The following is a 21,313-nucleotide window of genomic DNA, read 5'->3' on the forward strand; positions in this document are numbered from 1 at the left end:
AGACTTCTTTCAGTGGGCAGAACAGATAAGTGAAGATCGGGGAAAGATGGAGCACGATTAGAATTGTGTTTTCATGATTTTTAGCTGGCAGCAGCTGACAAAAAGCCAGCACTCTTTGGATAGCCTTCAAAACAAGATGAATTCCAAAACCAGTGGTCAGCAAGATGACCAAACTAAAATTATTTGTGTACTTCTGTTTATAAAGAAAAAATACTGTACATCTTCCCAGCTACACTGTACCAATTTTCCTTACCCAACTAGTCTTAATATTTTTTTTTAAAGGCCTACATGCACACATACATACATAACAATCTGGCAAAAAAAAAGTTTATTTCCCACTCTTCTGTTTTCAAAGTGTTATTCTCGACAGAACTTAGGATAAAATACAAATTGCTCTATTGCCCTGACAGAACGTAGAAGCCAATGGCTTTTCATTTTCACGAACATTCTGACTTTGGCTCCTGCCCGATTTAGCTTGTTCTTAAGTTGTTTGAAGCAATTAGGTCTGTGAGAAAACTTCCCTGACCTTATTAAGAAGACCGAGACTTCAGGCTTATCCAAAGCCTTTCTTAGAGTCCACTAGCTGTTGAGTCTGTCCCCGCCCCCATTACCTTGAATTTATTTTATATAGGGTGTCCCAAAAGTCTTAGGGCAGGCAGAATTTATTTTATATAGGGTGTCCCAAAAGTCTTAGGGCAGGCAGAATTTATTTTATATAGGGTGTCCCAAAAGTCTTAGGGCAGGCAGAATTTATTTTATATAGGGTGTCACAAAAGTCTTAGTGCAGGCTCAACCGTAAGTATTACGGCTTCTGGAACATACACGCAGAGGTGGTGTCTCCGCCTACGGAATGCACGCTGCTTGAGGGAAGGGGTTGCACTCGGCTGGCACTTAGTGGGCTTGCTGACTAGGTATAATAATAAACATAGTAACGATAAGTAACGTTTAGTAGTGCTTCCTACGTGCCCAGGCACTGTGCTAGGCGCTTTGCAATTATTTCAAATGTCTCTTAACCGGGTAAACCCGGGCACCAGGACACCCGCAAGTTAAGTCGATCAAGGGAAGACAGAAGTCGGGATTCGCCCGGACTCTATAGCAGAGAACGCTGACCGGACTAGGGTGGGTGGGGTCCTAAGTCACTGCCCACCTGAGCACCCTTCCCCACCCCCTTTAAATTCAGAGTCTCAAACGAACTACGCCCGAGGGCCCGCCTCCTAGCGACGTTTAGAGGCCATTCTAAACTCCTGATTGGCTCTTCCCTCCGCCAGTCAGGCGAATCCACCTCCCATCTCCCAGACCCCGCCGGCCTGACGCCTCCACGCGCGCAAGGGGGATCCGCTCGAGGCCCCTCCACGGCGGGCGGCAAGCGCGTGGGCCCCTTCGAGACAGCGGCGCCTCTTCACACGGACGCCCAGGACTACGAGGTACGCTGGCGTAGGACGCTATCCCCGCCTGGCGCCCTTCCGTCCGGCCGTTGCGTTCCTCCGCCGGTTAACTGGGAATCGCGGCGTGAAGCGTGTTCGCCAAATCCTGTATCTTAGCATCGCGAGAACGGGGCGCTCGCGTGACTTCCGGGCTCTCGGGTTTCCTGGGAGACCCTTGTTTATTACCCTCCCAGCCACGTGTCCCCGAACTTTTCTGGGAGGAAGGTTGCTGAGGGCGCACGTGGGCCCCCGGGGTTGGGGCAGAGAGTGGTCCTTTAGCACCTGGAGAGGGGAATCCTGTATGCAGTTTGACCCCCTTGGCAGGACCTCAGTACGCACTTCTATTAGACAAACAGTCCTGATCAATATACATAGGGACCATCTTTTGAAAAAAAAAATCATTGTTCAGCCTTGCCCACCTCTTCATGACCTCATTTGGGGTTTTCTTGGCAAAAGGTGCTGGAGTAGATTTGCCATTTCCTTCTCCAGCTCGTTTTACAAGTGAGGAAACTGAGGCAGAGAGGGCTAAGTGACTGACCCATAGCTAATGAATATCTGAGGCTGGATTTGAACTCTTGAAGATGAGTTGTGGGGAGTCCAAGGCCAGTACTGTATCTGCCACCTAGCTGCCGTTTTGATTCCCCCATCCGCCTACTAAACTCCAGAGGCTCCCTGTAACTTGTGGAGTTTAAAGCTGGTCACAACACAGGCCTAATACCACCATTTCCAGTTTTCTTACACTTTACCCAGCTCCATGCATCCTATGATCCAGCCACACTGGTCTGTTTGCAGATCCTGGCATGGATGAAGTACTCTATCTGCACTTGTACTGGCTGGCCGCCCTTCATGCCTGGAATGCTGTCTCCTCACTTCCACTTTCAGCCCAATTCCTATCTTCCTGCCAGAGGTCTTCCTGGTCCCCCAACTGCCAGTGTCTTCCTCTCCAAGATTTCTTTCCATTTATGCTAGGTATATATTGTATTTACACAATTGTTTTCATATTGTCTCCCACACTAGGTAACGTACATTTTCTTCCATTGAGGATCTCATTTTTTATCTTCCTTTTCATCAGCCCTTAATAAAGTGCTTGGTCCAGTGTAAGTCCTTAAGAAATGTATGTTGAAGCATTGGTGGATTTATAAACTGCCTAAAGGGACCTCTTGGACATTTTCTGGAGCCAAAACAGGAGTTCATGTAGATTCCTTAGGGAATTTAAAGGTATTGATTGCTGTTGATTGAATAGGGGAGTGACACAATAGAACCTGTGCTTTAGGAAAATTGCTTTGGCAGCCCTTTATAAGATACATTGAAGGGGGGGGTATGTGAGGTAGGGGGACCAATTAGGAGGAAACTGAAGGTTAATTGACCTGCCCAGGGTCACGCAGCTAATAAGTGTCTGAGGCCAGGTTTGAACTCCCATCTCCTTGACTCCAGGTCCAACATTCTATTCACTGAACCACCCAGCAGGTAAAAGTGGGAATAGTTTTGTGCATTAAGAAGTGTACTTGTGAGGGAATTTCAGACACAGGCCATTCCCCTTGGCTGTGCCCCTTGCTTAGAATGCTCATCTCCTGCTTCCAGGCTTCGCTGGCTTTTCTCAAGCCCCAGCTAAAATTCTGCTTTCTACAGGAAGCCTTTCCCTTTCCCTCTCGGGCCCTCCTTCTGTTGATTATTTCCTTTTCATCCTACACACAGCTTATTTGTTTGCATGTTGCCTCTCCCATTACATTGTGAGTTCCTCGAGGACAGGGACTGACTTTTGCCATTTTTTGTATCCCCAGCCCTTAGCGCGGTGCCTGGCACATAGTAGGGGCTAATAAATGCTTATTGATTGACTGTTTGGGTGATGATCAGTGGAGGGAGAAACGGAGTGATTTTGCCATTTGAGTATAATTCAGACCGCCTGGATGGAATGAGGAAATAAATCAGGAGTTTGAGAAATGGATCACAAACCTGGCACAGAGGCACGATATCGTAGGGATGGGGAATTTCATTTATCCAGGAAACTACGAGAGCTTCCTCGTCCAGAAGTAGAACAGATAATGACTTGTATTAATGGTGATTTCATCTTTCAAAAGGCCATGGAACAAGTGAGGGGAAATCGTGTTCTGAATCTTATTCTCACTAATAAGGAGAAGCTGGTTGCATGAGAAGTGACTACTCCATAGTTTGTGATAGAGAAAAAGAGGCATGGTCTGACACGTGGCCCCGATTTTGGGAAAGCAGATATCAAAGGGTTCACAGGAAGCATAGATAGGGTCCCATGAAGTAAAATGCTGTAGAGGAAGTCATCCAGGAGGGACAGGAGGTACTCAGGAAAGAAATTCTGAAGACACAAAGAAAAATAGTTGCAATGAAGGGTAAAAGGGAGATTCGTTTGAAAAGATTGGTGTGTAAGCACGGAATCAGTTTAAATTAAAAAATATTATTGATATATTGTTAACGTCATTTACATTTTCTTTTCTCTCCTTGTAACAAAGAAAAAGAGGAAAGAAAAACAGTTCAATGAAACTAGCTAATAAATCAAAAAAGTCTGATATTATATATAGTGGTTTATACTCATAGTCTCCTGTCTCTTAAAAAAAAAGAGGGACAGGTATCTTCTCAGGATCTTTTCTTTGGGCCTAATCTGGATCATTATAAATTCAGAGCATTCAGGTCTTTTCATTTACATTATCACTCTCATTGAATGAATTGTCTGTCTACCTGGTTCTGCTTATTTTAGTTTGCATCAGTTGCAAAAATTTGCATACAAGTTTTCTCATGTTTCTCTATATCTATCATATTCATTGTTTCTTAGAATACAGTAATTTTCCATTACATTACTGTGCCACAACTTGTTTAGCCGTTCCCCTATACTGTAGTTCTCTGCTATGGTAAAAAGTGCTTCCATAAATATTTTGGTGATTCTCTCTTTCTCTTCCTTCCTTCCTTCCTTCTTTCCTGTATGTGCCTAGCAGTGAAATCTCTGGGTCAAACATTTTGTTCACTTTCTTTGCAGATTTCAAATTGCTTTCCAGAATGTTCAATTCTCCACTTGACTAGCAGTGCATTAGTATACTGATCTTTCCTTCCAACGTTGACTTCCGCTTTGCCAATCTGTTGGGTATTAGATGAGACCTCAGAATTTTGGGAAATTTGCATCTCTCTTATAAATAGTTTGGAGCATTCTTTCATATGATTCTTAGTAGTTTGAAATTATTTTGAGAATCATTCATCCATATTCTTTGACCATTTATCTATTGGAGCATGAGTTTTGATCTTATATAGTTATGTCGGTTACTCACGTATCTTGGATTTTAGGCTCTTAGCAGGGTTATTTGCTATAAAGTTTCCCCGCAGTTGTTAGTGTCCTTTCTTATCCTAGTTTCATTCATTTTGTTTATGCTAAAGCTTTTGTATTTCATGTGATTGAAGTTATCTATTTTATCTTTTATAATTGCCCCTATCCTTTGTTTGGTTACAGAATCACTTCTGGCCATAGTTGGGAAAATATATGATCTGCTCTCTTCTAATTTTCTTATCATATGATCTTTAATATTCAGGCCCTGTATACAACTCAGAGGGCATCTAGGTGGCATATGGGTTAGAGTGCTGGGACTGAAGTCGGGAAGACTCCTCTTCCTGAGTTCAAATGTGATCCCAGACACTTACTAGCTGTGTGACCCTGGGCAAGTTACTTAACCCTCTTTGTCTCAGTTTCTCATCTGTAAAATGAGTTGGAGAAGATAATAACAACCCGCTCCAGTATCTTTGCCAAGAAAACCCCAAATGGGGTTATGAAGAGTCAGACACGATGGAAATGACTGAACGACAACAATGACATGCAACTTAGATTTAAAAAAATATATAGAAGTGTATGGTAGGAGCATTATCCAAGGCTGTCCTCTACAGGGTCTAGCCCTTTTTCCTTAAAAGATATTGAAACAGTCCTCAAGACTTAATTGGCTCAGAGGACTAAAGCCTTGGAATGTTGCCAGTACCTCCTCTGCTGAGGGGATTGAATGCAAAAGAAGCCAGGCCATAAGTCACTTGCTCCTTTCTTAGGCTGTGGACCAGCATGGGCAAAGCCAAGTCCAACTGCATCCTTGCTGAATCTCCATTCACTTCCAGGCCCAATTAACTACCCTGTGTTAACTGTCATATGTTCTCTGAGTGTCTCATTTTGTTCATTCTCAAGCCTGGGCTGCTAGCATGAGTCAGGTCTGGCCTGTTAGCAGATGGAAGTGAGGGCAGGTGACAGAGGATGAATACAAGAGCATGGCATGTTCCTGCATACATAGCGTCAGGAACAGTAACGCTCAGAATGAGCTGGGGCTGGTGAGGGATCCTAAGGATGACAAAAACTTTATTAAGAAAATTTTTTTTGAAGTTCCATTTGGAGGCTCAGAGAAGGGATGGAGCCTCATTTGGTATGAACAGAATGATGGTAACTGACAACAGAGAAGGGCTGAGCCGCTCAATTCTTTAAGTTTTGTCTGCAAAGGAGAATGACCTTCACTCTGAAGGCTAAAAAAATGACTAATGAGCAGCTGACAGCCCACATAACAAACATAAACAAGGAGATAGAAAGCACCTAACTGCCCCTGTGACTTTGAATCACTTGGCTCCCATGGACCATAGCCTCGGGCACTGAAAGAATTGGCACCTGTGATTGCTGAGTGACTTTCAGTGATATTTGAAAGACCATAGAAAAAGGCGAGGGGAACCATGGCACTGGAGAAGGGCGAATGTTGTCCTGATTTTCAAAAAAGGGAAGAGCACAAACTGTAGGCTGTTGACCTTGACTTCTGTTCCTGGAAAAATTCTGATCCTTAAAGAGAAAGTTGGTGAACATCTTGAAAGGGGAGTGATGATTAAAAAGAGCCATGTCAGACCAAGCTCCTTTCCTTTTTTGTCAGGATTAATACATTAGTAGGTGAGGGGAATATTATGGGTGTAGTTTGCTTAGACTTCAGCGGAGCTTTCAACAAAGTGCTTAAGGCCATTTTGGTAGCAATGGATTGTCGAATGGCTGAACTCAAAAGGTGGCTATTGAGAGATTGCTGCTGATGTGGCGGGAGGCCTCCAGTGGAGTACCCCAGGGATCTAGGTGTGGTTCTGTGCTGTGTGTCACTTTTATCATTCCTTTGGATGGGGACACAGATGGGATACTTATCTAAATTTGTGGATGACATGGTACTGGGAGGGAGAGCTATCACCCTCCGTAGTTGTCAGGAGCTACAAGGAGCCAAGAGGATTTCGATAGGCTACAGCCTGGAGCTGAATCTAAGCATATGAAATTTAGTAGAAGTACATGTGATGTCTTATATTTGGGTAAAAAAAAAAATCTGTCACGAGTGAAATGTAAGAGGAGACCTGGCTAGACGACAGTTTGACAGAGATCTGGGGCTTTTGGTGGCCTTCAGGCTCAGTATGAGTCAGCGTTGTGATGTGGTAGTTGAAAAGGCCACTGCAGTTGGGTTGCCTTGAGAGGTATAGCTTCCAGGAACGGGGAAGCCATGGTCCCGCTGTCCTCTGCCCACCCTGGACCTCATTTGTAAAACTGTGTTCAAATTTGGGTGCCACAGATTAGGAAGGACGTTGGTGGAGAGTATCCAGAGGAGGGCAGCCAGGCTGGGGAAAGGCCTTGTCCTCTCAGGGCTAGTTGAAGGAACTGGGATGTTGAGCCTGGACAAGAGAAGGCTCAGAGCTTTATTTGAAGGGCTGTCACATGGAGAAGGGATAACACTTTTCTCTTTGGCTCTAGACAACAAACCAGGAACAGTGGATGGAAGTTTCAGAGGTAAATTTTGGCTTGATATTTGGAAAAAATTTCTAACAGAAAGAGTTACCCAAGAGTGGAACAACTGCCTCAGGAGATGGTGGATTCCCTTCCTTAGAGGCCTTCAGGCCGGTGCTGGATGACCATCTTATAATAGAGTCTCCTTTCGGATAGAGGTTAGGCAAGATGGCAGCCGAGGTCCCTTCCAAGTCTCACATTTTGTGATCCTCTGAATAGGATTGAGGATGATTTCTAACTGGCCTCTGGAACCTCACTATCAGTCTGGTCCCACAACATCTGCAAGCACTGTGAGAGACGAGGAACTGCTTGGTTTTCAATCTACAGCTGCAGAATTTCCACCCTCTCCCCCCATGTTCTTTGTGCTTGATGCAGACTTGTGCCAGGGACACCCACTGCTCAAGGAAGAACATCCCAGGCCCAGAGAGAAAGCCCTCCAGAGAGGACAGACCCTCTCAGGGCCACCATGAAGTGTCTCACCTGGCCCTCTGGTTCTTTCTTCTGTCAGAACAATCAAAAGCCCAGCTGCCTCATTGAGGGCTGATTTTGGAATACCAAGCAGACTTTGGGGTTTGAATCCCAATTCTGTTCCTACTTGTGTGGTCTTAGGCAAATTACTTCTCTGTACCTCTTAAGGGTTCCGTTCAGCTCTGACTCCTCTGATTTGGACCAACTTCCCTTTTCCCAGATCAACCCCCATTTTTACTTTCAGATGCTTTTGGTATCATTCCTTCAGCTTCAAAGATATGTTCAAATTTCCATCTTTCTTGTGGAAGTCAAATGAAATAACATGATTAGCACTTTGCAAAACTTTGTAAAACCCTTTACTAAGGCATCAATAACAAAGCCAGCAAATACTGGGTAATTTGAACTAGAGGAGAACTTGATCCTAAATTTAATAAGGTATTAGATTGTATAATTTTAAATAAGGTGAAATCATGCTGTGTGTTGCCATATGTTGAAACAGATTGACCTTAACAGAAATGCTAGATTACATTAAACCAACATTTAGCAGTAATTAATAAATTATTTCTGAACCACTTCTCCAGCAGGTCTGATGTTAAAAACAAAACAAATAAATTTTAAAACTCTTCTTTCTTACAGCATATACTATTTAAATTTCTCCAAAATGGTTTTAAAGAAGAAAAAAGATACTCAGGTTACTGCATTGATTGTTGGTCACCAGGACGTTGAAACGTTGAGATGTGAGTGTTTTCTTTTTCTGCCTGTTTAATGTTTGATGCTTGTTTAATGTCCTTCTGTCCTAATTTGTAAGCATTTTCAAATATGTCTAGGGAGTCTATAGGGGGTGTTACAAACATGGGTTTTCTGAGTCAGCAAATGTTAAAGATGACTCATAGTATAAAGGAAAGACCACCAGATTTACAAAGACAGGATCTGGGTTTGTCTACTTACTCTGGGTAAGTTACTTTATTCTTCTGAGCCTTAGTTTCTCTATGTGTAAAATGTGGATAATGATAATTGTGCCCCTGATTTCATAGAGTGGTTTGGAAGAAAAGCGTTTCCTAAATCTCCAAGTGCTATATACGTGTGAATTATTATCGTGTTGAATTGTATTACTGTCTTTTTCTCTATATATTGCCAGTCAGATTGTTACTTTAAAATATCATATACAGATTAAGAAGGCCTACATTTTTAGTTTATAAATATCCAGTTCTTTATAATTTAGATTAGAAACACAATTTACATCTTATGGAAGTCACAGAAAAAATGTCTTTTGTGTGTTATTTAGCATTTGCTGATGCCGAAGGGGAGAACCTTGCTTCCTTGTTGTTACACTGTGTACAGCTCACTGATGGACTAGTCCAGATCCATTATATTAAACAGGTAAGGCTTAACTGTGTCTAGGGTTGCACCTCCTAGAATACCATATCATATGATTTTTTTAAAAAAGGAATTAGCCTCTTTGGTTCAGAATCTTCTAAAGCCATTGTGTGCTCCTTAGTACCAACCCACACTGTAGCCACTATGGGACTTTTCTGAACACCAAGGTAGTTCCAGTTGTTGCTTCATTAATCTCCTAAATGATGAGTGATGGATACCATATTTAGGGTTCACCTGAAGATGGACCTATAAATGAGAGAGGATGGCTAGACCACTTCTCAGGCCTTTGGAGTATATGAAATACTATTTTTTTTTAATGGGGGGAAAATCCAGTTTGGATTAACATTCCTTGCAACATTTTAAAAAAAAATTACATTGTATGTTATCTAAGATATTAACGTTAGTATCGTTTGTGCTCCAAAGCAAGCTTTTAGCATTTGAATCTAAATGATGAGAGAAATGATTATTAAGAACCAATACCTCAGGGAGATTCAGAGCTCTCTCTTTCAAATTCTTGATTTTAAAAAGTTCCAACTTTTGAAGGATATTACTGATAGTGAAATTGAAGTAACTCCCCTCTATCTTGGTCAGATCCCACCCAACTTTACAACGAATTTATTCGAAGGTAGGGAAGTCCATTGTGCTTTACTCCATTTTGGGTGGAGACAGATCCTTTTGTCTAGAAAACCCTAGGCTGCCGGGTTGTCTGAGTATAGAGTTAGGGTGGTCTGAATACAGAGATATTTTTGACATGATGTCACTTCCAGCCCCTCATTGAACACCTGCTCTTCATAGGGTATATAAATTGTGAGCCCACCGCCATGATTGTCTTTGGTCCAAGAGAGACAGCCAAATGACCATCCTTTTATTAATAAACGTGCTGGCCTTATTGATAAAATGATTAAATTACCCAGAAGTCATGTTTCTCCAACCTTTTTTTAATTGTCACCATAATGTGTTTTGATATTTCTGTGTTAAGTGAAATGTTAACATTGGGGTAACAATCTATTTTTTTTAAGGGAAAAATTTAATGTTTGCTAAGACCCCATCTTTCTAGCTTTAAATCCTATAGTCCCATGATCCTCTATTCTAGCACAATACATGCATTTCACTCGGTACCCTTAATGAAAGGGAAGCTATTTAACAACTATAATTTCCATTATTTTGGAGTGGTTGGGAGATTCTCATCATGACCAATCAGATGTTTTCTCACCCAGATGATATTTTTGGATTTTTCACTTGGTCTTGATATTTTTTCCTCTCTCACAGATTGTGCCTTTGCTGGAGAAGATAGATAGGCATCAGGCATGTGATCCCATCTTTCAGAGTTGCTTGGATATTTTAGGACGTATTTATTTTTCCGTGAGCCCAAAGAACCCTTTGAAGAAAGTGTTGGCAAGGTAAGAAAAAAAGAGACTAATAATAGTGATGGCCTACCTGAAGAAGAAGGTAATTTGATATTTAAAGGTAATTTATTGGCCAGTTAAAATGGAACTAAATTACTAATTCTATTTACATTTCAAATGCTGGGTTTATGTTATTTTGTCTTCTGAATTCCATTTTAACTGTAGGGCTGCATGTTTACAACTTTTTATTCTTGTTATTATAATTGATTTGATGCCTGGATAGTTGCAGTTTCTCCTCTTAGATGAGGAGAAAAAAAGTTCTCATGTTTGACATTCAACTTGTTTCTTTTGGGGACTTTTCAAACCTATGGCCAAGTGTTTACAAGGCTACATTGTCTGAGTGGAGAGCGCTTCCTGCATTGATCTCTATGGGGTCCTGGCTAGGAAGCCTCCACTAGGCAGTAGAAATACCCATGACATCAGTGATTCTCTGCCAAGTGAGTGTCTCAGCACCAGAGAATGTGTTTGCTTTCTGAGCCCAGACTTTACACATTTTGACACTTCCTATGGAAACTCTTCTTGGAGTAAGGTGTGCTCTAGAATCAGCAAAGAAAGTTACACTAGAGGTCTTAGATCTGTTCTTTGGCTATGGGACTCTATTACCGTCTCACCCGTCATGCCCCAAAGAATGGTGGAAGCCTCTGGACCTTGGCATACATCTGTGCTGGAGTGCATTTTCTGATCAAGAAAGGAACAACCAGCATCACTCCAATTTTCCTTTCCCCCCCAAGGGTGGCTTGATTTTAGTTGTCTGGACTAAACATACTTCGTCTAGTTGGACTGGGACTGAAAATGATGGTTTTCTTAACCTTACATAGATATGGTAGCGATACATGTCTCAGTTTTAAGTGACTCTGAGGACTGGTCCTTGGGAAAATGATAAAGTAGTTAAAGCTTGTATTGAAACTTCCCTGCAGCTTCTGGGACCTTTCCCTTCTTCCTTCAGTGTCTTCTGGGGCCCAATGCTACTTGACTCTCTGCTATCAACAGAAAATTTTTAGACTTCCTAGAAATTATTTGTCTTGTAAAAATAATATCTCAGGGAAACTAAATCTAAGGAATGGCTCTCTAAAAGTAGAATTTTAGATTTCAATAATACTTGGGTAAGGGCAACATTTTGAGGGTGGGGGCTACCCTTTCACCTGACTCTCAGATCATATTATAGGTACATGCTAGGTTTCACTATATGAATAAATCCATGTAGATTATATCTATAGAAGTTCCTATTTCAGTATGATTTTACTCCAGTCCGTAAGTGTTTATTTGGCACCTGTTATGTGCTTGTTACTTTGTGAGGCCATACAAAGTCAAAAGGGAAACAATTTCTGCCCACGGGGAGCTTATATATGAATGGATGCTGCATTTAAAATATATGCAGAATGAACCTAAGGTAGTTTGGGGAGGGACAGCGTTAGTAGCTGGGTAGGACCAGGAAGGGTCTTGTGCAGAAAGTCCCGCTTGGGTTGAGTCTTGAAGTAAACCAGGAATTCCAGAAGTTACAGATGAGGAGAGAGAGCATTACAGGCATGGGACCCACAAGCTCAGAGGCATAGACGTGACAGATAGAATGTTGTATATGAAGCATATCCGGGCTAATATGGCTGCACTCTAGGGCTCCTGGAGGAGATTGACATAAGGCTGGAAATGTAGGAAAGGGAAGAGCTTTAAATGCCGCATCATGGAGCTTATCTTTCGCCCTAGAAGACTTGGGGAAGCTAGTGGAGCTCATTGAGTAGGAGGGACAATGTGGTCCACCCAGTTATAGGGACTCATGTGGTGCTTGGTTCTTAGACTTTTCCTTTTTCTGTTTTTTCCTTCTAGCTCACTAAATGGCCTCCCTGAACCATTTTTTGCTGATGCTGTACGTAGCTTCACCTGTTGTCTTCAAGAAGAACTGAAAAGTACTGACGTGTATTCTTACAGGAAAGTCATTGACAACATCGCCTCCTGCGTGGAGAACTTTAACCTGGGTAAGAGGGCGTTTGGTATTTTCATATTCTGCTGCTGTCTTTGGCTACAATTCTCAATTTGTATCATAAGACCTACAGTGGAAATTTAAAATTATGCTAATATTGGTTGTTGGGGTTTATCTTTCCTACAGGTAGGACAAGTGTTATGAACCTGTTTAAAGATGGTAAGAGCCAGTTACTGAATTTTCATGTTGAGGAAAATAAATATAAAAATGAATTATAAAATCATAAAAAAAAAATTGATCGCTGCTGACTGCGTGCTTCCTTTGGATTAGGAAGAAGAAGGGAAATAGGTACCTTGGTGGGGGGAGGGAGGGGCCCTTGCTGCTCCCTCCTGAAAAACTATACACTTTGAGATAGAAACCAAGGTGTGCAAATGTAGGTAGAGTGTAATATAACATTTTTCATATGCTAAAATTAATACCTTAGTCAATAGGTTTTAGTTTGTGGTTTGTTTTTTTGTTTTTTAATCTTATCATGGGGAGGGGGGGTCATGCTGTTCTTTAATTACATGTTCTTTGTTTCAGTTCTTCGGTTTCTACAGAAGGTTCTAGTTGAAATACCAGAAGAAAATAGGTAAAATGCATTGTGTGTGTGTGTGTGTGTGTGTGTATGTGTGTGAGAGAGAGAGATAGAGAGAGAGGGAGAGAGACAGAGAGAGCGAGAGAGATACACACACACCCCTAAAAAGAGAGGTGAAACAGAAGCAGAGACAGACTTCCCCTCTGGCAGAGGTGTCCATATTTTTTTCAACATTATGTAATACATACATACATACATATATGTATGTATGTATATATCCTACATTTTTCCACCATTATGCATCCCAGCAGCATGTATTACGGCCCTACTGGGAGCAGGCAGTGCGCTAGGTATTTGGGATATAAAAGTAGTAATAAGTCCCACCCCGCTAGTATAATCCCTGGTGGTGGTCAGCTGCCCATTGGTAGTGGCAGAGAGGTGGTTAGGCCTTCCTGGCTGGCCTTTCATTTCATGTATGCCAACTAAAGAGGTAAAACACTTTTTGCCAAAAGTCTCAGAGAGGTGACACTCAGGGATCTGGCATTTTGGTGTATGTTGATCATTCTGTCTCTCCTGGAAGATATAACAACGACAGTAATAAACATTTATATGGTGCTTACTATAGCTCAGGCCCTGTGCTAAGTGCTTCATGATTATTATCTCATTTGATCATTATATGGTTATTTCTAGAGGGAATGGTAATAAATGGACCCCACTTGGTGGTTTGTTTCCTAGTATTTTTTGTTCGTAATTAAATACAGATAATTTAATTTGCAATCGATTTTACTTTTTATTGATGATGATTCAGCAAAAAGCACCTCTTTCTGAGAAGAAAAATTATTGTAAATAATCTGGGAAAAATTCTGGAAGATTCATAATTGGTAGAGCCCTTAGTCTGGCAGAAGTTAGGACTTCTCTGTTACTGTAGCAAGTTCTCTTTGGCCTATTAGCTGACTAAAACATTCAAAAGCAAGACATTCATGGAGGACCAAGGCATTTGTGAGCTATGGCAATCCGGGCAATTGACCTGTTGTCTTTTTGCAGGGGAAAGTAGTTGGAGCTGCCAAGGAGATAAATAGCTGGGAGGGAATGAAGAAGTAGGGAGTTAGTCACACTGGTGCTAAAAAATAAAGATGTCACAGGCCAATATACATATATATACACACACACACACACACACACACACACACACAATATACAGACAGTCCCTGCCCTCAAGGAGCTTATAATTTAATTCATATTTAATACATACACAAACATACATACATACATGCATACATACATACATATAGGGGTGTGTGTGTGGGTGTGTATGCTGACTGGCTACAACAGCCCTATTTACCTCCCTCTTTCCTCACTATCTGTTCTGAATGTCATACTTTTGTGACATAACCTGCCTTTTCTTTTGCCTTTGAGTATTCCCTTAGTCAGTCACAGTCAATCAACATTTATTAAGCACCTGCTGTGTGCCAGGCACTATGCTAATAAATACAAATAAAGATGGTCCCTGACCTCAAGGAGGTTACAGTCTAATTCATATTTAGTTTTAACTAGATTTTATCTAAATGAAAATAGAAAGGGTGAGGCTGCCCACACAGTAGGCTTTGTCCTTGGACCCACAATCCATGATGATATTGTTGGTTGATACCTGGTTATATAATTTTGTTCAGTGTTGTGAAAGAAGCAAAGAGTCTTTGACTCATAGAGTAAGTAGAAAGTAAGTGAATCAGTGTATGGCTAATGATAATAGGAAGTGTTTTATTTAAAGGAAGTTGTCTTCCTATAGTCCTTTGGTAAAAAGGCATGAATATTTTTCATCTTTTGAATGGATGAGTGTTTTTCTTACGGGGTGGGGGATGGCGTAGCTTTTATTTAAATTTCCTTTCATGTTGTTGTCATCTTTCTCTGTCTTTAGAAAGTTGACTGGAAACCATATTGCTCAGACGGAGTTGATGCATGACTTGCTGATAGCCATTAGAGTCTCTGTGATGCTAGTGCAGAAAGTACAAGACCTCAGTCAGGGAGATCTTTGGAAGGTCCCCAGTTCTCCAGTTTGGCAAAGCCTATGTGGCCTCCTGAGCATTTTCTCCAGGTTCCTAAGGAATGGTAAGTACAGCGATATTCAGAGGATAGCTGTAATTATGTGCTAATCAGATTGCCTCTAATACTTTGTTGAAATAGGTTGCTAATAAATTATTTTAAAGAGGGAAATCACGGTTCTTTGTCGTATTTGCCATTTTCTTTCAAATGTAGCAGTTTGGTGGGAGGTAATTTGCAGACATTGTGACATAGTGGCTAGGGAGCTAGCTGTGGAGTTAGGAGTAACTGGGTTCTGGCCCTCTCTGGTACATACTGGCTGTGTGACTGTGGACAAGTCACTTAACCTCTCAGTGCTCCAGACCAGAGGTGTCAAGCGCATGACTCTCAGGCACCAGAAATCAACCGAATGCCAGAGTTTGGCCTGAACCAGGTTAAAGTGTAATTGAGAAATGTCTAACCAAATAAATAAAAATACAAGACAACATAGATAATGTTAATTTGTGGTTTTCTAAGTCAGTAGGCAGCCCATAGGGCGCCAGTGTAGACAGTTCCCCAAGGCCATGAATGGCAGAGAAGGTGCTACTACTTTCACAAAGGCAAGTTCTCAATCTGGAAATTTCCTCTCCCAGTGAAATCAGAGGTGCAGTTCCTGTTCCTCTCTATAAGGGCTGATGCTTATCCAGGGCTTCAGCATTTTCAACGTGCCTTACTTACATTATCTTGCTGTGTGGCATGTGGGCAAAACTGATGTTTTTTTAAGGAGTTGTTCAAGAAGACTTTTATATTTTTTAATAAGCACTCTCTACTTTTCTGCCAAATAGATGACCTCTTACAGAATATTCAGAGTACATCTGGATTAGCCGTTATTCTTCTCATTAAGACTATGTGTGATACAACTGAAATGATACCTGGTTTGGTGAGTTGATCCTTCTTTAAGGTGTACTAATTAAATATTGTTAAATGTAATATAATTTGATTGTTTTGTATATATGTTATCTAAAGTTTCTCTTATTAAAACAAATTTCTGATGGTGTTAGTTTCATTTACAAATTTAAGAATATATAGAATTAAGATTTCTTCTGCATAGTGGTAATTTATCCATGTCTGTGTGCTAAATATTGAAGACTAACCCATATAACCCAAGTGTATTTTTAAGGGTGTCAAAGGCAATGCATATGTTACTGTGTTTTTGAAATAAGGACTTTTATTTGCCTCCAAAATATTTTAGTGACTCTCTTAATAGGTGCAGCATTTCCTTACAAAAGAAAACATTTGAATTCAAAATGATTTAACTGTTTCAGTCATATTTATAGGAAATATTTCATTCTGGAACTTAGTTAGATATTTTTCTGTATCTGTGAGCCTACTGATGTAGGTACTTCATTTTCTGGTTATAAATCTCTCTGTTTTGCAAAATTCCTCATTGGTAATATGTTATAGACTACTCACATCCCCAGGGCTCCTCTCCATTTTCCCTTGGATGATCTCCAACTGTAACTTTTTATAAACTGGGTATATTGATGTTTAAAAGACATCCCTTTGTTTTAGGGAGATGTTTGGCATCATTAAAAGCATTGTGCAATTTTCCAAACGTAATTTGGCCTACTCTTCTATTCAATTAAAGGCTCAGTTCAAATCCTTCCACAGTGTCTTTATAAGACATATGTAGTGATGATGGATTTTATATCCAACTGCATACCATAGCCGAGGCAAAAGAAGAGAATACAGTGTCCCACTGTGGTTATGTTTGTTTGATTTAAAAAGAAAAATAAAAGCATTTAATTTGGCAGAGTAAAACATTGCCTTAAAGACCTTCCTCTAATTAGGTATCTTCTGTACCTATGTTAAAATCATACAAGAGTCTTTGAAATGAAAAGACTTTATTTGAAGACCCTCTGATTATTAATATCAAGTGAGGCAAAACCAAACAAAACAAAACAAGGGCATGTATGATCTGCATAGTATTTATCATTGACATGGAGGATGTGCAGAACAAAGTCCAGATGCGTGAAGGGAGGCCCTTATATTTGGCGAAGGCTCCAGGTGCTCCTGTTTGCAGATGATGCACTGATTTTCTTAAGTCCTACAGCATTGCAGAGCTTCTAAAATGAGGCCTGTAATCACCCAAAACAGTTTAGCTTCCTTAATCAGTGCTTATGATATTTTCCATGTAATATGTTTTTTATATAAGTAGCATGGGATAAGAAGTAGAATGCTGGGCTTGGAATGAGAAAAGTTTGGGTTCAAATCCTATTTTGATACTTCTTAGCACTGTGCCCCTGGATAAATCACATAACACCTATGTGCTTTAATCACATAAGAAATATCTATTAAGTCATGGGTGATTGTGAACTGAATTGTTGAATGGAGCTCCCACACTGGGAGTACCCACATTGGGAATACCCTGCTCATGTTTCTAGTTGTTGCTGTGGTATTGTTGGGATTCTGATTTTTTTTTTATTGAAAAGTGCTCATTCAGAGTTGTGTAAATTCACATTATAAAAAATTTAAATTGCATTTAATAGATTTCAGTATATAATTAATGTCCGCATATAATCAATTTCTATATATAATCTCAATACATAATCTGCTGTTGAACATATCTTTCAGTCCTCATTGGACTCACATATATGATAATTTATCCATTGTTACTATAATTTTAAATTGCAGCATTATTTCAGACTGTGAAGATATAATTTAGTCTGTGGCATTGTATAATTGATTTGGAGGCAATAAAAGGACTTGTGTGATAATTTTTTAAATGCCATTTAAATAAATTTAATCAAATTTGTACTTTATTTTAAAAATGTGTTTATTTATACTCTTCAACATTTACTTCTATAAGATTTTGAGTTCTAAATTTTCTCCCCCTCCCCAAGATGGTGTGCAGTCTGATATAGGTTATACATATACATTCATATTAAACATATTTTCACATTAGTCATGTTGTAAAGAAGAATTAAACCAATGGGAGAAACCATGAGAAAGAATAAATTTTTTTTTAAGTTTTTTTGTATTTATTTAGTATTTTATTTTTCCTCAGTTACATGTAAAAACAATTTTTTTATTTATTTAATATTTTTAGTTTTCAGCATTGATTTTCACAAGAGTTTGAATTACAAATTTTCTCCCCATTTCTACCCTCCCCCCCACTCCAAGATGGCATATTTTCTGATTGCCCCGTTCCCCAGTCAGCCCTCCCTTCTGTCACCCCACTCCCCCCCATCCCCTTTTCCCTTACTATCTTGTAGGGCAAGATAGATTTCTATGCCCCATTGCCTGTATATCTTATTTCCTAGTTGCATGCAAAAACTTTTTTTTTTTTTTGAACATCTGCTTTTAAAACTTTGAGTTCCAAATTTTCTCCCCTCTTCCCTCCCCACCCACCTTCCCTGAGAAGGCATGCAATTCCACATAGGCCACATGTGTATCATTATGTAAAACCCTTCCACGATACTCATATTGTGAAAGACTAACTATATTTTGATCCTTCCCGTCCTATCCCCCTTTGTTAAATTTTCTCCCTGTCCCTTTTTGAAAGTGTTTGCTTTTGATTATCTCCTCCCCCTATCTGCCCTCCCTTCTATCATCCCCCCTTTTTTATCTCCTTCCTCCTTTCCTGTGGGGTAAGATATCCAATTGAGTGTGTATGTTATTCCCTCCTTAGGTCAAATCCAGTGAGAGCAAGATTCACTCATTCCCCCTCACCTGACTTCTCTTCCCTTCCTACAGAACTGTTTTTTCTTGCCACTTTTATGTGAGATAATTTACCCCATTCTATCACTCCCTTTCTCCCTCTCTCAATATATTCCTCTCTCATCCCTTAATTTGAGTTTATTTTTTTAGATATCATTCCTTCGTATTCAACTCACCCTGTGCCCTCTGTCTATATATATATATATACATACATATGTGTGTGTGTATATATATGTGTACATATATACATACACACACACAAACGTATGTATGCATATATACATACATGTGTATATTCCCTTCAGCTACCCTAATACTGAGGTCTCATGAATTATACACATCATCTTTCCATGTAGGAATGTAAGCAAAACAGCTCGACTTTAGTAAAGCCCTTATGATTTCTCTTTCTTGTTTACCTTTTCGTGCTTCTCTTGATTCTTGTGTTTGAAAGTCAGATTTTCTATTCAGCTGTGGTCTTTTCACTGAGAAACCTTGAAAGTCCTCTATTTTATTGAAAATCCATATTTTGCCTTGGAGCATGATACTCAGTTTTGCTGGGTAGGTGATTCTTAGTTTTAATCCTAGCTCCATTGACCTCTAGAACATCATATTCCAAGCCCTTCGATCCCATAATGTAGAAGCTGCTAGATCTTGGGTTATTCTGATTGTGTTTCCACAATACTCAAATGGTTTCTTTCTGACTGCTTGCAGTATTTTCTCCTTGATCTGGGAGCTCTGGAATTTGGCAACAATGTTCCTAGGAGTTTTCTTTTTGGGATCTTTTTCAGGAGGCGATTGGTGGATTCTTTCAATTTCTATTTTACCCTCCGGCTCTAGAATATGAGGGCAGTTCTCCTTGATAATTTCTTAAAAGATGATATCTAGGCTCTTTTTTTGATCATGGCTTTCAGGTAGTCCAATGATTTTTAAATTATCTCTCCTGGGTCTATTTTCCAGGACATTAGTTTTTCCAATGAGATATTTCACATTGTCTTCCATTTTTTCATTCCTTTGGTTGTGTTTTATAATATCTTGATTTCTCATGAAGTCACTAGCTTCCACTTGCTCCAATCTAATTTTTAAGGTAGTATTTTCTTCAGTGGTCTTTTGGACCTCCTTTTCCATTTGGCTAATTCTGCCTTTCAAGGTATTCTTCTCCTCATTGACTTTTTGGAGCTCTTTTGCCATTTGGGTTAGTCTATTTTTTAAGATGTTATTTTCTTCAGTATTTTGTTGGGTCTCCTTTAGCCAGTCATTGACTTGTTTTTCATGGTTTTCTTGCCTCACTCTCATTTCTCTTCCCAATTTTTCCTCTACTTCTCTAACTTGCTTTTCCAACTCCTTTTTGAGCTCTCCCATGGCCTGAGACTAGTTCACATTTTTCTTGGAGGCTTTTGATGTAGGCTCTTTGACTTTGTTGGTTTCCTCTGGCTGTATGTTTTAGTCTTCTTTGTCAGCAAAGAAAGATTCCGAAGTCTGAGTCTGAATCTGGGTGCGTTTTCGCTGCCTGGCCATGTTCCCAGCCAACTTTTTGACCCTTGAGTTTTTTATCAGGATATGACTGCTTGTAGAGTAGAGTACTTTGTCCCAAGGTTGAGGAGCTGCGCTGTTGTTTTCAGAGCTTTTTCTACACAGCAAGCTCTGCCACACCAGTGCACCTCCTCCCCCAAGAACTGCACCTCCTCCCCCAAGAACTGCCAACTCGGACCACTACTCAGATCTGAGCACTCTCTGCACTCCCGCTCAGATCTGCCACTTAATTCCTCCCACCAAGTGGGCCTGGGGCTGGAAGCAACTGCAGCTGTAGTTCTGTAGCTGTACCACCTTGGCTGCCCCTGGGGCGGTGGCTAAACAGTGAACTCCTTTCACTCTGTCCCTGTAGTTTTTTCCCCACTTACCTTCTCTGTTGTCTTTGGTGTTTGTGGGTTGAGAAGTCTGGTAACTGCTGCAGCTCACTGATTCAGGGTGCTAGGGCCTGTTTCGCCTGGCTCCTGGTCTGATTGGTCCGGGCGCGGCCCACGCTGTGCTCTGCTCTGCTCCACTCTGCTCCCAGGTCCATGCTATAGACCTCACCCAGAGACCATCCAGGCCGTCCTGGGCTGGAGCCCTGCTTTCTTCTGCTGTTTTGTGTTCAGAGGCATTTTTTATAGGTGTTTGGAGGGTCCTGGGGGAGAGTTTTAGGTCAGTCCCTGCTTTCCAGCTGCCATCTTGGCTCCGCCCCCCAAGAAGAAATTTTAAAAAGAGAGCAAATAGTATTCTTCAGCCTCCATTCAGATTCCATAGTTCTTTTTCTGGATGTGGATAGCATTTTCCATTGTGACTCTTTTGAACTTGTCTTAAGATCTTTGTATTGCTGAGAAGAGCTAAGTCTATCAAAGTTAGTCCAATGTTGCTGTTAGCGCGTACAGTGTTTTCCTGGTTCTGCTCACTTCACTCAGCATCAGTTCATGGAAGTCTTTCCAGGTTTTTCTGAAGTCTGCCTGCTCATCATTTCTTATAGCACAATAGTATTCCATTACATTCATATACCACCACTTGTTCCACTTGTTCAGCTATTGAGGGCATCCCCTCAATTTCCACCAAATTATTTTTAATTTCATGTCGGTTGTGTATTTTCAGACAGAGTGA

General features: G+C 40.6%; 1 protein-coding gene across 1 annotated transcript in view; it reads left to right on the top strand.

The window, feature by feature from the left end:
- The first annotated feature begins 1,342 nt into the window (after positions 1 to 1,342).
- Positions 1,343 to 21,313, top strand: part of THADA (THADA armadillo repeat containing) — a 445,161-nt gene continuing 425,190 nt past the window's right edge. The window contains exons 1-9 of the mRNA XM_036750973.1: positions 1,343 to 1,424; positions 8,311 to 8,411; positions 8,960 to 9,054; positions 10,321 to 10,451; positions 12,279 to 12,427; positions 12,559 to 12,591; positions 12,955 to 13,003; positions 14,865 to 15,055; positions 15,811 to 15,905. Of these exons, the coding sequence (XP_036606868.1) occupies positions 8,336 to 8,411; positions 8,960 to 9,054; positions 10,321 to 10,451; positions 12,279 to 12,427; positions 12,559 to 12,591; positions 12,955 to 13,003; positions 14,865 to 15,055; positions 15,811 to 15,905 (819 nt within the window). The 5' untranslated portion in view covers positions 1,343 to 1,424; positions 8,311 to 8,335. The remainder of the gene's footprint in view (positions 1,425 to 8,310; positions 8,412 to 8,959; positions 9,055 to 10,320; positions 10,452 to 12,278; positions 12,428 to 12,558; positions 12,592 to 12,954; positions 13,004 to 14,864; positions 15,056 to 15,810; positions 15,906 to 21,313) is intronic.

Source organism: Trichosurus vulpecula, chromosome 3 (assembly GCF_011100635.1).
Source record: "Trichosurus vulpecula isolate mTriVul1 chromosome 3, mTriVul1.pri, whole genome shotgun sequence".
In the NCBI taxonomy this organism is placed as follows: Eukaryota; Metazoa; Chordata; class Mammalia; order Diprotodontia; family Phalangeridae; genus Trichosurus; species Trichosurus vulpecula.